This window comes from Gopherus evgoodei, chromosome 8, assembly GCF_007399415.2.
Source record: "Gopherus evgoodei ecotype Sinaloan lineage chromosome 8, rGopEvg1_v1.p, whole genome shotgun sequence".
Taxonomy (NCBI): domain Eukaryota; kingdom Metazoa; phylum Chordata; order Testudines; family Testudinidae; genus Gopherus; species Gopherus evgoodei.
In genome coordinates, this window is record NC_044329.1 from 67,301,704 (window position 1) to 67,319,816 (window position 18,113).

An 18,113-nucleotide genomic window follows, 5' to 3' on the forward strand; every position below is an offset into this window, starting at 1 on the left:
TTCTCTATGGCCCCAGAGGATCATTTCAGCAGCCAGAATAGCCAGGACATACCAGTTATGATGCCTTTTCCCTAGTCACACCTTTATATCTGGGGTGGGGGAGGAATTCCAACCAGCTAACTATTTTTTTGGCTGTTTTCTTCAGTCAGAACTATGCAAAGCAGATGGAACAGGAGGAGAATTGGGCCTTATACATATAAAAATTCAAAGGTGGAAAGCAGCATACAACAGTAAATAAGGAGTTCTCACTGCATTCAGTTATGTGTCCCTAACACTTAGCCCTGTTTTATCCCATTTGAGGGTCTGGTCCTTGTTTACCAACCAAACTAATCCATGCATTGGCACTGTCATTTTCACTGCCTTTATTTTCAAATCATAACATGCATGAACACCACAAAAGTCAAACACTTCCCTGCTGATTTCCAAATGAGTCACAAATTGCAGGGAATCTCCTCCCTGTAGAAACATGAGAGTTATTCTTGACTTGAAATATGGAAAACTACTTTATAAAGAGCCATGCATCCAAAGGAAGGTTTATTCATTTATTGAGCCAATTTTGTAGACTATTCTGTGTGAAACACCCCAGTATGCATGAGCTATGAGAGTATGACATTATCTCAAGATAAATACTGTTAATTAACATGCTTTTCATAGGTATAGAGTGGCCATGAGAAGAGGTACACCTGAACTGAAATTGAGGATTGCTATTTAAAAATTTTTTGAACAAGAAGTTCCTTCATACTTTTGGAGCGTGGGAGGGGAAAGTAAGAAATCATAGTGCTTCTTATCTCTCACAGTCATTCCTGATACTGATTTCTCAAAGCCAATCTAAAAGATGGTTGAACTGAAAATGATCATTTTGATTCTGACACTGCCAGCTCTTATTTTGTGGGGAAAGTTCTCTCTTTGTACTGTATGTGCTGTATGTATAAGTAATTTGGTGAAGCACCTTCAAATCATAAGGGCCTCATCAGTGAGAAAGACAGTGATAAAACATCACACAGACATTATCACTTAACCTGCCTTCTTCAGAGACAGCCTCACTCACTGCAATATTTCCACAGCTGTGATCAATACAGCATTCATTCTAGGCCCCCTCAGTTTAAAGTAGAGGGTGTTGGTAGCAGAGCATTATCTTGGAGAGGCATTCAATTTTGGAATTCACTCTCTCCCTGAATTTGCTGACCTGCATGATACACTGCATAGCCCATCTACTTTTTTGGGCATTTTGGGGAGAGTAGAGATAGGGAGTAGAGATAGTGGGAATGAGGCTTTGAGGCAGGATGTGTTTGTCTGAATTTTGTTATGGAGAAGTGCTGATCAGGTATAGACAAAGGAACATGCTGCATTATCCCAAAAGATGGTCTAATGCACACACAACTCATGCCTGGTACAGAACTAGAGGAAAGACAGGATTTCCTGGAGTACAACTGCTCCCTGGATTATTTTGCCTCAACAAAAATGAGAAGTATCTGTGGCACCTTATAGATTAACAAATTTATTTGGGCATAAACTTTTGTGGGCTAAAACCCACTTCATCATATGCATAGAGCAGAAAATACAGTAGGAAGATATATATAGCAGTACATGAAAAGATGGGAGCTGTCTTACATGTGATGAAGTGGGTTTTAGCCCACAAAAGCTTATGCTCAAACAAATTTGTTAGTCTGAAAAGTGCGACAAGTACTCCTTGTCATTTTTGCTGATACAGACTAACACGGGTATGTCATAACCTAGTCCCAGATTTGATAAAGTCTTGTTTCCTGATTGGTCCTCTGGTCAGGTGCTTCAGGTTACCTCTTTCCAGGTGTAAGAAACATTAACCGATTGGTCCTCTGGTCAGGTGCTTCAGGTTACCTCTTTCCAGGTGTAAGAGACATTAACCCTTAGCTATCTGTTTATGACACGCCCCCCAAATTGCAGACAGTGGGGAAGCTCACTGGCGGCAATTTCCTCCTAGAACCTTAAAATAACCAGATTAGTACAACACATGCACCTTTACATATACCACTAAGTATATAACTAACAGACTTCTACATTTTAAGAACACTTTTTAACTACTGGATTTTGGGAAACTCTCAAGGGAGAGTGCATCAGCTACTTTGTTAGAAGCTCCTGAGATGTGCTGAATTTCAAAATCAAAATTTTGGAGAGCTAAACTCCAACGAAGAAGTTTCTTGTTGTTCCCCTTGGCAGTATGAAGCCACTTTAGTGCAGCATGGTCAGTTTGTAGCTGGAACCACCGTCCCCAAACATATGGGCATAGCTTTTCCAGGGCGTACACAATGGCATAGCATTCCTTTTCACTGACTTACCAGTGACTTTCTCTCTCAGACAGTTTCTTGCTAAGAAACACGACAGGATGGAAGTTGTGATCTGTTGCTTCCTGCATGAGAACTGCTCCTTTACCACGCTCAGATGCATCCATGGTTACTAGGAATGGCTTGTCAAAGTCTGGGGCCCTGAGCACAGGGTCAGACATGAGCGTTGCCTTAAGTTGGGTAAAGGCCTTTTGACACTTATCAGTCCACTTAACTGCATTTGGCTGGGTCTTTTGGTCAGGTCAGTCAGTGGGGCAGTGATTTGGCTGTAGTGTGGTACAAATCACCTGTAGTACCCGGCCAAGCCTAAGAAGGATTGGACCTGTTTCTTTGACCTTGGGATAGGCCACTTTTGGATAGCATCCACCTTGGCCTGTAGGGGGTTTATGGTTCCTCGACCCACCTGGTGCCCCAGGTAAGTCACTCTGTTTTGGCCTATTTGACACTTTTTTGGCCTTAACAGTTAGTCCGGCCTGCCTGATGTGCTCAAAGACCTTTTCCAGGTGTAGTAGGTGTTCGGGCCAGGAGTCTGAAAAAATGGCCACATCATCGAGGTAGGCAACTGCATATTCACCCAGTTCTGCTAGTAGACCATCTACCAGCCTCTGGAAGGCGGCGGGTGCATTTCGCAGCCCGAAAGGAAGGACATTAAATTCATACATCCCCGTATGGGTGACGAATGCTGACCTTTCCTTGGCAGGTTCATCTAGCGGTACTTGCCAGTACCCCTTGGTTAAGTCTATTGAAGAGATGAACTGGGCACATCCCAATTTTTCCAATAGCTCATCGGTGCGAGGCATTGGATAGTTGTCCGGACGAGTTACCGCATTTAGCTTACGGTAGTCCACGCAAAAGCGTATTTCCCCATCTGGTTTGGGTACCAGAACCACTGGAGATACCTATGCACTGGTAGATGGGCGGATTATACCCATCTGCAGCATGTTCTGGATCTTCCGTTTTATAGCAGCTTGGGCATGAGGAGACACCCGGTAGGGTGGGGTTCTAATGAGTGAGCATTACCTGTGTCAATGGAGTGGTATGCCCGTTCAGTCCGTCCTGGGGTGGTTGAGAACAATGGGGTGAAGCTAGTGCACAGCTCCTTGATTTGTTGCCGCTGCAGATGTTCCAGGGTGGTTGAGAGGTTCACCTCTTCCATGCCACCGTCTTTTTTTCCGTCGTAGTAGACACCGTCAGGCCACTTAGCATTATCTCCGTGGACTGTAAACTGACAAACCTGTAAGTCTCTGGAATAGAAAGGCTTGAGAGAATTAACATGGTACACTCTGGGCTTTAGTGAGGAATTGGGAAATGCTATGAGGTAGTTCACAGTTCACAGGCGCCCTTGGACTGTGAACGGCCCTTCTCATGATGCTTTCATCTTATGGGCCTGTTGCGCCTTCAAGACCATAACCTGGTCTCCTACCTTGAAGGAACGTTCTTTGGCATGTTTGTCACACCAGGCCTTTTGCTCTTCCTGAGCATCCTTTAGGTTCTCTTTAGCAAGGGCTAAAGAGTGTCGGAGGGTGCTTTGTAGGTTGCTTACAAAGTCCAGAATGTTAGTTCCTGGAGAAGACGTAAACCTCTCCCATTGCTGCTTCACCAACTGTAATGGCCCCTTAACCTCGTGACCATACATAAGTTCAAACGGTGAAAACCCTAAACTGGGATGTGGTACAGCCCTGTAGGCAAACAGCAACTGCTGCAACACTAGGTCCCAATTATTGGAGTATTCGTTGACGAATTTACGTATCATGGCCCCCAAAGTTCCATGAAACCTTTCCACCAGGCCATTGGTTTGATGGTGGTACGGGGAGGCAACCAAGTGGTTCACCCCATGAGTTTCCCACAGTTTTTGCATGGTCCATGCCAGGAAATTAGATCCTAAATCTGTAAGGATGTCCAAGGGCCAACCTACCCTGGCAAAAATGTCTGTTAGGGCCAGGCATACAGTGTTAGCCTTGGTGTTGCCTAGAGCTACTGCTTCCGGCCATCGGGTAGCAAAGTCCACGAAAGTCAGTACGTACTGCTTTCCTCTGGGCGTCTTTTTTGGGAAAAGACCAAGAATATCCACAGCTATTCGCTGAAATGGGACCTCAATTATGGGGAGTGGCTGGAGAGGGGCCTTGACCTGGTCTTGGGGTTTTCCCACTCTTTGGCATACCTCACAAGACTGGACATACTTGGCAACGTCCTTGCCCATCCCCTCCCAGTGGAAGGACTTCCCCAACTGGTCCTTGGTTCTGTTCACCCCAGAATGGCCACTGGGATGATCATGGGCTAAGCTTAAGAGCTTCTCCCGGTACTTAGTTGGAACCACCAACTGTTTTTGCGGCTGTCATTCTTTCCGGTTTCCACCAGAAAGAATCTTCTTGTATAAAAGTCCTTAGTTTATAACAAACCGGGATCGATTAGAAGAGCTTAGAGGGGGTGGGGGGCTCCGTGCCTCCGCCCAAGCTTTCTGAAGACTGTCATCTGCTTCCTGCTCAGTCTGGAACTGTTCCCTTGAGGCTGGGGTCACCAGTTCTTCCTCAGACTGTGGACTTGGGCTTGGTCCCTCTGGAGGCGATGTAGGTGATGGGGTTGTTTCCGTCGCTGGTGAACCGCTCTCCGCTGGTGCACCTGAGGGTATTTCAGGCTCTGGCTGAGCCTTTTGGGTATGGCTGTCTGTTGCTTCTGCCAGTTTTGGCTCGCTGGCGCCCTCTGGCATTGAGTTTGAAGATGTAGTTGCAATTGCTGGTGCTGGTTGCTGTTCCAGTTCCGGGCCTGGGACTGGAGGCGCTGTGGCTGTTTCAGTGGTTGGCATGGAATCCGGGTCCACTACCTCTGTCTGGGTCTCTGGTAACACAGACGGGGCGTCTGTGGATGGCTCAGGAACAGGAATGGGTCTGGAAGCTTGCCTGGTTTGGCTACGTGTAACCATTCCCACTCGCTTGGCCTGCTTCACCTGGTTGGCCAAGTCTTCCCCCAGTAGCATGGGGATAGGATAATTGTCATAGACTGCAAAAGTCCACATTCCTGACCAGCCTTTATACTGGACAGGCAGTTCAGCTGTAGGCAAGTCTACAGCTTGTGACATGAAGGGGTAAATTGTCACTTGGGCCTTTGGGTTGATGAATTTGGGGTCAACAAAGGATTGGTGGATAGCTGACACTTGTGCCCCCGTGTCTCTCCACGCAGTAACCTTCTTTCCGCCCACTCTCAAATTTTCCCTTCACTGCAAGGGTATTTGAGAGGCATCTAGGCCTGGGGATCTTTGGTGTGATGGAGGTGTAATGAACTGCACTCGGATGGCGTTCTTTGGACAGTTGGCCTTGATATGTCCCAGTTCATTACACTTAAAGCATCTTCCATCTGATGGGTCACTGGGTTGAGGTGAGTTACTGGAGACTGGTGAGGTGGAAGAATAGGGCGTCTGTGGCTTTACTTGGGTTGTATGTGGGGTCTTTGGCTGTCCTCAGTTGTAGGGTTTATGGTCGGTGTGCCCCCTGGGGTATTCGTTCCCCTTGACAGTAGCTTTCTTGCTTTCTGCCACTTCCATCCATCTGGATCCAATCTCCCCCGCCTTGGTGAGATTTTTGGGTTTTCCATCTTGTATGTACCGTGTTATGTCCTCAGGAACACCATCCAAGAACTGCTCCATTTGTATGAGGAGGTGCAGTTCTTCCAAGGATTTAACATTGTGTCCTGATATCCAGGCCTCATAATTTTTCCCACCAGAGTAGGCATGTTTGGGAAATGACACATCTGGTTTCCAGTTTTGGGTTCTGAAATGCCGATGGGCATGATCCGGGGTTATCCCCATTTTGTATCTGGTCTTGGTTTGAAAAAGTTTATAGTCGTTCATGTTCTCCTTAGGCATTTCAGCGGCCACTTCTGCTAAAGGTCCACTGAGCTGTGGCCTCAATTCTACCATGTACTGGTCTTCAGAGATGCGGTACCCAATACAGGCTCTTTCAAAATTTTCCAAGAAGGCCTCAGTGTCATCACCTGCCTTGTAGGTGGGAAATTTCCTGTGCTGTGGAACAATCATTGGCGCAGGGTTGTTAGGGTTGGCTGTGTTTTGCTTAGCCTTTTCTAATTCCATGGCCTGTTGGTGGGCTTCCCTCTGGAGTTCCAGCTGTTTTTGGTGGTCTGCATCTTTGGTTTCTTGCTCTATTTTGTAGGCCGCCTCTCTTTCTCTTTCTCTTAGTTCCATCTCTTTTTGTTTTATTTCCAGTTGTCACCTGTATTCAGCTTCTTTGAATTGTTCTTCTGCCTCCCTTTTTTCCTTGGAAGTCATGGTTCCTGTTTTCTTGTATTGGGGTGCCTTCTGGTGTTTGTTGTCTGAACTGCAGGTTCTCTGTTGCCTCCTGGGGTCTGCCTAGCAACAGTGCCTTTTTCGCTTTCTTCTTCTAGTTAATCTTTTCAATGTAAAGTAAACCAGAAAAACCACTTTACTTGCATGTGTATAGTGCTGGTATTTAACTCCTAATGGGAGTGCTATTGTGTCACAAAAGACCCCTTTGTCACAGCTTAATGGTTCCTTGCTTAATATGCAAGCCAGAAACTGCAAGAAAGAGCAGAGAAAAAAAAATTCTCTCTGGTTCCCTTTAAAACCAAACTGTTTCTCTCTGCTTAAAAGCCCCTACCAGAGAAAAGAAAAATATATTCCTATTCGCTTCTGGATTCTATCTTTCCCACAAATGCTGCCACCATGTCATAACCTAGTCCCAGATTTGAAAAAGTCTTGTTTCCTGATTGGTCCTCTGGTCAGGTGCTTCAGGTTACCTCTTTCCAGGTGTAAGAGACATTAACCCTTAGCTATCTGTTCATGACAGGGTAACACTCTGAAATTTGCCTCCAGGCTATCCCTAAACACAGACCAGACCAGTGGCTAAATGTCACAATTTATAAACATTAGGTGGAGCTAATAGTAATATCTTTTATTAAATTTGCCCAATTCTCTGAATGATAAAATCCCATTTCTAATTGCTTGTAACTTTGTTAGACTTTAACCATTTGGATTGAAATTTTTCATGTCTGGTGTCTGCCTCAGCATCATTTTTTGTTTTGCTTTGAAAAGTTTAAGCTGAAATGGTTTTGCTGTTTCAGAGACTGATGTTTGAGTAAAATATTCTGTTTTGTCAATGTTAAGTTATTGTTAGAGCTGTTTTGTTGAGAACCTCTAGCACTTCCATGGTTTGGAGCAGCAACTCAACATTTGGCTGTGGTGTCCACCTGGTGTCAAAGATGCACCTTTTGCTGTCCTCAGAAAAATGCTCCCAAATTTGCCCATGTTATAAACCTATGAAAGTACAGATCTGGAGCTTGATTATTCTCTGAAGATTCAATTTCTACTGAACATGCTCAAGCCCAAAGTGGCAGGGGCTGAGCAAAACTTTCCTTGCAGTTGTCTCTCATGGTTCCTAGGGGCCACACTCATGCCAGGCACTGAGACTGTGGCTATGTCTACATAAGAGTTGGAAACTTGTACATTCTAGCATGAAGAAACATATTTTAGCTTTAGCTCCAATCAAACTTGCACATTAAAAATAGGAGTACTGCTGTGGTGATGCAAGTGGCTAGCCACCTCAGTACATAGCTATGATCTTTGACAGGATCATATGCGGGGAGGCTAGCTCCTCCCACAGCTCAAGTGGCCACAGCTACATTTTTATTTTTAGTGCTGAGAGATGGGAATAAGAATGGCTATGGGGTGGAGTTAAGGAAGAACAGGGTTGGGCAGAGGGGTTAGGGACTATTATTATTATTTTATTACAAAAAGGTATGCTCATCTCTACACAGAAGACAAAGAAATAACTGGTACCTGTCCCAAAGAGTTAACAATCTAACTTTTAAAAATGAAACAACTAGAGATGCCAATTTTCCACTGGCACAACACCAAACAGCCCTGCCCTGCCCCTTGTCCTCCAAGGCCTCTCACACATTCCGCCCCCACCCCCCATCACTCATTCTCCCCACCCTCACTCACTCATTTTCATCGGGCTGGCTCAGGGGGTTGGGGTGCAGGAAGGGGTGTGGGAGGGAGTGCAGGCTCTGGGGTGATGCCAGGGATGAGGGTTTTGGGGTGTAGTAGTGTGCTCCAGGCTAGGACCGAGGGGTTCAGTCGGGTGATCAGGACTGGGGCAGGGTTTTGAGGCCCAGGAGGGATTCAGGTGTGCAAGCTTCAGGTGGTGCTTACCTCGAGCAGTGGCATGTCCCCCCTGAGGCTCCTATGCGGAGATGTGGCCAGGCAGCTCTGTGCCCTGCCCCGTCTGTAGGCACCACCCCCACAGCTCCCACTGGCCGTGGTTCACAGGCAGTGGGAGCTGTGGGGACAGCACTTGGAGCTAGGACTGTATGCAGAGCCCTTTGGATGCCCCTATGTATAGGAACCTGAGGGGTGACATGCTGTCTGCTTCCTGGGAGCAGCACCGAGGTTAGCAGTGAGCCTGCCAGTCCCACTGTGCAGCACTGCCAACTGGACAGTTAACAGTCCAGTCAGTGGTGTTGACCAAAGCTGCCAGGATCCTCTTTTGACCAGGTGTTCTGGTCAAAAACCGGACACCCGGTCACCGTACATACAACAAACAGGGGTGGGTGAAGAAATCTGAAGGTCACTGCAATATGATCACACAGTTGCTCAGGTCAGAAATGTGCGTTGTCATGACAAGTCACCTGCTAGGACTAGTATTTTTGTTTTCATTTCAGGCAGATGATGATAGTAATATGTCTACAAGTTTTTTTAACAAGCTGATCAATAGAACATGAATGTTCCTTACTCTTGGAAGTACATGTTGGAGTAGGTGACCAGCCATTCTTTGTGCATGTAACTTTGGCTTCCAGATTATGAGGAGAACACACATATGAAATTTCATCACCTTCTTTGTAGGTGTTCCAATAGCTAGACAGAAATCTACCATTTTCCAAATAACCAGGAGAACACTTTTCTAAAGGAAAAAAGAAAAGATTACATTCAGTTAGCAAATGGAAGTCAGACATTTAACAAAGAAACAACAAAACAAACCACTCTTTCAAAACTAGCTATTTATTTGAAAAAAATATTCCAAATAAGGCCTTCTTGCTGCATAGTATGTAGTACTTCAAACAGAAAAAACCTTTATTTTCAAATATGAATCAAAGCACTTGATTTTTCCACTGGCCTGAAATTTGTTATATCAACTGTGCAGAGGTATAAACAATTACATAAGATGCAAGGCAGTGAAGAATTGGGTCACATGGGCCAGATTCTCAAATGGTGCAAAACAGCAAGTTCCATCAACCTCAATGGAACTACATTGATTTACACCAGCCAAAAAATCTTGCCCAATACCTTTCTTAAGTAGTGGTATCTGCACAGATTCATTTACAGCATTAGCCTCCAGAAGACGTTAGCAATCATATTATTCCCTCAAGTTATTTTATGTATAGGTATCACTATGATGCTCATTGAATCTGATTATTAAAACAAAAAGCATTGTTACAGAACCCAAATCATACAGGTATTGAAACACCAACATGGAGGGACATAGATACCATTCTGTTGATTGAGTTTATGTTCAGGCTCAGACACTAGCTGAAAAGTTCCATTAATCCAAAATAAAAACCAAAGTCATGCGTAATGGAACTGTTTAAATCATGCCATTGTAATGGCAATCACATCATCAGCCCAGGATAAACAAGGTGACAGGAGACGGACAACAACCAAAGGAAGCATCTTTTACTTTCCTTCTCCCCATGCTCAGTCACTGGAGAAGTACGATGAAGTGTAAAGGTAACTGTGTTAAACCCTCCAAACTAAATTCATGTTTGTTTCATGCAGCAGATTGAAATTTATTATTCAGACAGGTTTGGGTTTGGGATCTTGTTAGGGTTGCCAATTTTGAATTCCTGGAGGTTTCATCAGATGATATACTCTTCAATTAAAAAAATAATCTTTAATTCCTATAGACCCCAGGGCACTCCTGGAGTGTTGACAATCCTAACTCTTGTTCCTGCCACATTATGAGATCTGAGTTTTTTCCTTTCTCAGTATTACCTAGCAGCATAACATGGTGCTCTTGGCCAGTGGCATTTTTTCCCTTTCCTCTGAGCTCTCTGGGAAATCTACCATTTCCCGCTCTTCAGTTATCACTTAAGGATGAAATCCTGAACCTGGTGAATTCAATGGCAGTTTTGGCATTGATCTCAGTGGAGGCAGGATTTTCCATCAAAGGCTTAAGGCCTCATGGTAAATTATTGTGGATCCCATTACCACTAACTCAGATTAAGCCTGGAGTTTTGCTACAGAGCCACACAAGTTGGTCCCTCCCGCCAAGAGCTAAGGATGCTGCCTTCATAGCTCACTAAGCACCTGGCAGCCTAGGAGCAAAGAACAAGGTTCGGTACCAAAATTCTGATTCCCTGAATATTTTTAAACTTTTTTTTTTCCACCCACTTCCATGAGTTGTGAATGCCAGGAAAGTGTGACTGGCAATTACAGTGTGATTGAAGTTGTGGAGCACTTGTGACTTTGCACTTTCTGTCAGGAGCCTGTCTATACTGTACTTGGAAAGTCTTACACTGTGTGTACCAACTGTCCTTCTGCTTCAGATCCCTCATTAAAAATAACTTGCCACAAGAGTCTCAGTCTTTTAACCTTGTACTAGACTTGTTATCCTGTTTAATATGTTGGTCTGAATTCAACTGCAAGGTGTTTGAAAAAGTAACTGTTCTTTTTTGTGCTTTGTGGAAGTCCTATGCACATTCACAGCACTATTTTATTCAGGATTCCACACTCAAGGTTGTGATAAAAATATTTCCATTACAAGCATTGTTTTGACCCCTCCTCTCTTTTAACTTTTCATGGGAAGTAGCTTTTTCAAGAAGCAATTTTATAACTAATATAAGGGATGGTTTCCTGCCCCCTCCCAAACTCTCCAAGTGTAGAATAAAGATTTTCAAATACCTAGACCAAAAAAGTGAGCCCTTTCTGAAAAGTAAAAGTAAATAATTATATAAATAAATAAAACCAGACCAAAACCACACAAAACCCATTCATAATATTTCTGCCACCTCTAACTGGAAAATAGAATAAGCTACAAACTGAAAAATTCATATAGGCAGATATTTATACATCCTCATGCCTACTCATTAGAATTTCAGTTTTCAAACTAAAATGTCAATTGATTGTGATCACACCAACCACACCACCCTATAAAAGTATGATCGCTGGGGCACAAAATTGTACTTTCTAGTTTCTTAGCACTTACAGTTTTAGCTACTACTGAACTGCATTCTAAATTACTAGGAATGTGAGGGGAAGGGGATGAGTTATATGGGTGCATTGAACTATTGGGGTCTGGAGCAGATCAGGGAGGCTTTGGTCATAGGATGTCTATTCAGTGCAGCTCCGGCATAAAAGCACATTTTAGTGGCTAGTGAGCCTGCTAAGTTGGAGGGAAGCAGATCTCTCCTCCAGCAAACTTTAGCGTCTTCACAGGAGGTGGAAGGGGAAGAGTAGATTGGCATGGAAGCAGCCAAGCAGAAGGGCTGGCCCCTGATTGGAGTCAGGTTTAGAATTAGGCCATATACTGGGGACTGCACCTGAGCTGCAAGGGCACAGAAGAGGAGCAAGAACTCAAGTCAGGCTATGACAACTGGTAGGGGCAACAGAACCAGAGACTTTCTGTGTATATCTACACAATGAGTGGAAGGCCGCGGCAACAAGCCTCCAAGCCTGGGTTGACAGACTCAGGCTCATGGTGCTCCTGCTACCATGCTAAAAATTGCTGTGTAGACAGTGTGACTTGAGCTGGAACTTGGGCTCTGATACCTTGGGCAGGATGGGCTTCAGAACCCAAACTCCAGACTCAGCTGTAATCTCTATACAGATATTTTTACTGTGGCACTGCAACCTCTGCAAGACCAAATCTCTTGTTACAAACTCGGAGGTTCTCTGCCATGAACTATGCAGATGTATTTTTTGAGGGGCGATGAAAACAGCTGGTTAGACAATAAGACATTCACAGGTGCTCCGTGAATAATAGATAAGACTCGTAGATTAGTTTTCTTCAACTGGCATTCAACATTTTCCCCTTAAGGTAGAAAGAATCTGGCTTTGTAAAAAGCTTTGTGCACTAATCTGAGAAAGCCTGGGCATTACCTAAAGACTTTGTGGACTCATAGCCCTGGTCTACACTATGAGTTTAGGTCAAATTTAGCAGCATTAGATTGATTTAATCCTGCACCTGTCCACACGAAGAAGCCATTTTTGTCAACTTAAAGGGCTCTTAAAATTGATTTCTGTACTCCTCCCATTCGAGGTGATTAGCACTGAAATCAATCCTCCTGGGTCGAATTTGGGGTAATGTAGACACAATTGGCCTCGGGAGCTATCCCAGAGTGTTCCATTGTGACTGCTCTGGACAGCACTCTCAACTCAGATGCACTGGTCATGTAGACAGGAAAAGCCCCGTGAACTTTTCAATTTCATTTCCTGTTTGGTCACTGTGGCAAGCTGATCAGCACAGGTGACCATGCAGAACTCATTAGCAGAGGTGACCGTGGAGTCCCAGAATCGCAAAAGAGCTCCAGCATGGACTGAATGGGAGGTACTGGATCTGATCGCTGTATGAGGAGACAAAGCCATGCTATCAGAACTCCATTCTAAAAGATGAAATGCCAAAACATTTTTAAAAATCTTCAAGGGTATGAAGGACAGATGCTACAACCGGGGCCCACCCAGTGCAGTGTGAAACTTAAGGAGCTGAGGCAAGCCTACCAAAAAACCAGAGAGGTAAACAGCCACTCCGGGTCAGAGCCCCAGACATGCTGCTTTTATGATAAGCTGCTTGCCATGCTAGGGGTGCCCCTACAACTACCTCAGCCCTGTGCGTGGACTCCATCAATGGATTCTCACGCAACAAGGATGTGGATTTTGGGAATGAGGGAGATGAGGAGGAGGAGGAGGAGGAGGAGGAGGAGGTTGAAGATTGCTTGCTTGCTGTGCACTGAGAAACCATTTTCGCCGACAGCCAGGAACTGTTTATCACCCTGGAGCCAGTACCCTCCCAACCCACCCAAGGCAGGCTCCCAGACCTAGAAGGCAGAGAAGGGACCTCTGGTGAGTGTTCCTTTGTAAATATTGTACATGGTTTAAAATCAAGTGTGTTTAATGATTAATTTGCCCTGAAGATTTGGGATGCATTCACGGCCAGCACAGCTACTGGAAAAGTCCGATAATGTGTATGGGGATAGAGTGTAAATCCTCCAGTGACATCTCAATGAAGCTCTCCTGGATGTACTCCCAAAGCCTTTGCAAAAGGCTTCTGGGGAGGGCAGACTTATTCTATCTGTCATTACCACGCCAGGCCAGTAGCACATAGTCTGGAATCATTGCACAACAAAGCATGGCAGCATATGGTCCCAGTGTTTGCTGGCATTCAAGCAACATCTGTTCTTTATCTCTCCGTGTTATCCTCAGGAGAGTAATATCATTCATGGTCACCTGGCTGAAATAGGGGAATTTTATTAAGGGGACATTCAGAGGTGGCCATTCCTGCTGGGCTGTTTGCCTGTGGCTGAACAGAAATCATCTCTGCTGTGTGCCATGCCTTGGGAAGAGAGATGAAACGATCATCCCGAAGAATAGTGGGGGGGGGTTAGTTGGGTTTGTGCTGCACGTTAACTTGAAAACCGCAGCCCCTCCTTTTAAATGGCCAACCCAACGAGTGCTTGGTATGGGACATGAGGGCGCTGCTGTTTGAAACCATTCCCATATGTTATGAATGTTAAAGAAGCCAAAAGACTGTGGCTTACCATGTCTGCCTGCAAGCCGAATTCTGTTGTCTGCTGGTCCTACATGTGTGATCTCTCACACCAAACCGGAAGGCCCTCAGTATAAGGGGCAAAATGCAACCTTGTAAAGAAAGCACATCTGCTATGTAATGTTAACAGCTTGGTTCACTGTGAAAGAGTCTACTTATTGTTCTCTAAAATGTGTCTTTTTAAATAGTACTCTTCCTCTTTTTCCTCCTGCAGCGGCAAATGTTTCAATGCTCCAAGTAACATCTCCATCCCAGAGGCTAGCGAAGATTAGAAGACAAAAAAAAAAGCACTCATGATTAAATGTTCTCTGAGCTCATGCAGTCCTCCCACACTGAAAGAGCCCAGCAGAATGCATGGAGGCAAACAATGTCAGAGTGCAGGAAAGCACAAAATGAAAGCGAGGACAAGAGGGACGTGCAAGAGGACAGGTGGCGGGATCAAGATGATAGGTGGCGTCAGTGAGGTGGGAGGCACCAGGAGACAGCAGCAGATGGTACATTAGGGCTGCTAACCATCTCCGCTAACTTGAAAAGGCAAGGAGCTGCTGCTGTGTAGCACTGCAATACCGCATCTGCCAGCAGCACCCAGAAGACGTACGGTGACAGTGAGCAGAGCGGGCTCCATGCTTGCCATGGTATGTCGTCTGCACAGATAAGGCAGGGAAAAAGGCGAGAAATGATTTTTTGCCATTGCTTTCATGGAGCTGATGACATGTACCCAGAACCACCCGTGACAATGTTTTTGCCCCATCAGGCACTGGGAGCTCAACCCAGAATTCCAATGGGCGATGGAGACTGTGGGAACTATGGGATAGCTACCACAGTGCAACGCTCCGAAAGTAGATGCTAGCCTTGGTACTGTGGATGCACTCTGCTGACTTAATGGTCTTGAGTGGGGACACACACAATCGACTGTATCAAATTGATTTCTAGAAAATCAACTTATATTAAATCTGCCTAATTTTGTAGTGTACACATACCCTAAGGATTCTCTGCCTTTCCAGCTCTGCTCCCCAACCTCTCATTACCCCGATTAGTTACCCCTCCTGCCAGAACCAGTCTCGAGCTACCCAGACTATATACATAGTGAGTGAGGTTTCAATGGTGGCTGAGAGCTATATTTTCTTTTGTACCCAGGTGTATAGGGTGGATCAAAGAGTGGTTCTGGAAATCTTTTAATGTGTTCAGGGAGGCGTCGGTCTTCTTGGTGAATAGCTTTGTCCCTTCAAAAGGAAGATCCTCCATGGTCCGTTGGACCTCCTCTGGGAAATCAGACAGATGAAGCCATGAGGCCCTTCTCATCACAATGGCAGTAGGCATTGAATGTGCTGCCATGTCAGTCGCATCAAGTGCAAACTGGAAAGATGTCTTAGGCACCTGTTGGCCTTTGTTGACTACGGACTTAAATTGCTACTTATGAGAATTGGAGAGCTACTCAATAAAAGAACTGAGTTTTGCATAATTCTGATAGTCGTATTTTGCCAATAGGGCTTCATAGTTTGCAACTGGAGGGTGGCCAAGAAGTATGCTTTCCAATTCTGGCAATACCAGTACCACGGAGCTGGTGCTGGGGCCTAGTCAGGAGGCAAGGAAGCAGGACCATAACCATGGCAGTAAGTCTTCCTCCAGGCCTACGCAGGACCATGCGCTTTCCATGAATTCCACCTATATGGTGGGTGAGAAGAGTGGTGGGAAACCATATCCTCTTGCTCACTTTCTGACTCTAACAACAAAAAGGATGGTATGTGGCAGGAAGTCATCAGAAAGTCAAGGGCATTGTGTGATCTCAGTACTGGGACCTCACTACTGTGCAGAGGCAAGTCCAGTGCATCAGACAAAGTACTGGCAGTGGTTGTCAGGGCCGAGAGGCTTCTACCAAAGGGGCTGATAGCGAGGCCTGTTGGTGCCTGGCGCACCACAGGTAGTACGGATGTTAATTTCCATACTGACAGAGCATTCCCTGGGGTGGATCTTCTATGTTTTTTGCACCTCCATGACACCTCCATGATTCCTGTGCCCATTGGATCTTCAGGCAACCTGACTTCCTCTGTCAGTTCAGTATCGCGCATATCCTGGGTACCAGATTTAGATAGTTTTTCTGCCGTTGTTACTGATGATACTGATTGAGTCAGAGATCATTTTCAGCTTGATCAGGGCTCACTATGGGGACTCACAGACCTTTATTTAGAGGCCTTACAAGACTGGCTCACCAACAACTCCCTGGGCTCACCTCCATTCGAAGTAGAGGGTTGTGGTGAGGGCTCCTGTCAGAACTCCAGAGGTTGGAGGGATAACTCTGTGAGTAGGAGTTTGTGCCTTAGTCCTGTTTTATCCCATTTGAGGGTCTGGTCCTTGTTTACCAACCAAACTAATCCATGCATTGGCACTGTCATTTTCACTGCCTTTATTTTCAAATCATAACATTCATGAATACCACAAAAGTCAAACATTTCCCTACTGGTTTCCAAATGAGTCACAAATTGCAGGGAATCTCCTCCCTGTAGAAACATGAGAATTATTCTTGACTTGAAATACGGAAAACTACTTTATAAAGAGCCATGCATCCAAAGGAAGGTTTATTCATTTATTGAGCCAATTTTGTAGACTATTCTGTGTGAAACATCCCAGTGTCCAAGAGTTATTGCAGGTGCTATCGTACTGGACACCACTTTGCAGAGCCAGAACTGCGAACAACTTAAAGTTCCTGTATTTCACAGACAGATAATGGAGATGGGATTTTCTAGGTCTTGGTAGCTATGCTGTTTATTTAATACTCTTCTCTGAGCGATGGAATGGACTTCATTTGAAGACAAATTATAAGCAAGTTCTTTTATGTTCTGTGTATGTGGATACTAATAGGGTAAAAAGAGGAATAGCCAGGAAATATGGCAGCCTGAAACAAAAGGAAGAGATGACCCCCACTTGGACTGGGTTAATATTGGAGTTATTGTCCCACAAAAGTGGGAGATTTAATTGTCCATTTTAATCACCGTATTTCCTCTCCTCTGGAGAGAAGGGACTCCCGAAACCAGAGGACTATAACTAAGATACCTAAAGTGACAACAATTGGAAGAAAATGTTTATAATTTTGTGCTCTGATGCTTTTACATAAAATTTAAGTCTTTATGATTTAACTTCTGATCAGTCAATGGTAAGTTATTTTATTTATGATGGTAATACCTCCCCCAAATAATAGATTAATTTTGTCCAGTCATAGTAAGGCATAACCCAAGGAGCCTCAGCCTTATAAGTTTCCCCACATGAAGCTGCAAGCTTCTCTCCAGCCCTGAACATGGTGCTCATCCTCTACTCGGGGAAAAAAGGAGCAAAATAGGGAGTTCTTCAATCATTAAATTACTCACTAATGCACTTTGGTAAAGGAGTCCATCCTTCTCGAAGGCACTGTGTCTTTCCTAACTCATTTCCTTCTGGAGTTGTGTAACCAATCTGACACCCATATTTTGCTTCCTCGTTTAAATTAAATCTGTTCTTACTTTCAGAGAAATAACCATTCTGTATCTCAACTTTTTCACAGATTTCTAAAATAGAGAGAGAGAGTATGACATTATCTCAAGATAAATACTATTAATTAACATGCTTTTCATAGATGTAGGGTGACCACGAGAAGAGGTACACCTGAAATGAAATGGAGGAATGCTATTTAAAAATTTTGTGAACAAGAAGTTCCTTCATACTTTTGGAGAGTGGGAGAGGAAGGTAAGAAATCATAGTGTATATCAGTGTTTCTTATCTCTCACAATCATTCCTGATACTGATTTCTCAAAGTCAATCAAAAAGATGGTTGAACTAAAATGGTCATTTTGATTCTGACACTGTCAGCTCTTATTCTGCGGGGAAAAATTCTATCCTTGTATTGTATGTGCTGTATGTATAAGTAATTTGGTGAAGCACCTTCAAATCATAAGCGGCTCATCAGTGAGAAAGACAGTGATAAAACATCATACAGACATTATCACTTAACCTGCCTTCTTCAAAGACAGCCTCA

The 18,113-nt window shown here is 44.5% G+C and overlaps 1 protein-coding gene across 1 annotated transcript in view; it reads right to left on the reverse strand.

The window, feature by feature from the left end:
• The window catches only part of LOC115656768 (complement factor H-like), a 151,230-nt gene that overhangs the window by 96,470 nt on the left and 36,647 nt on the right, over positions 1 to 18,113 (reverse strand). Inside the window, exon 7 of the mRNA XM_030573916.1 lies at positions 17,470 to 17,646. Within this exon, the coding sequence (XP_030429776.1) occupies positions 17,470 to 17,646 (177 nt within the window). The remainder of the gene's footprint in view (positions 1 to 17,469; positions 17,647 to 18,113) is intronic.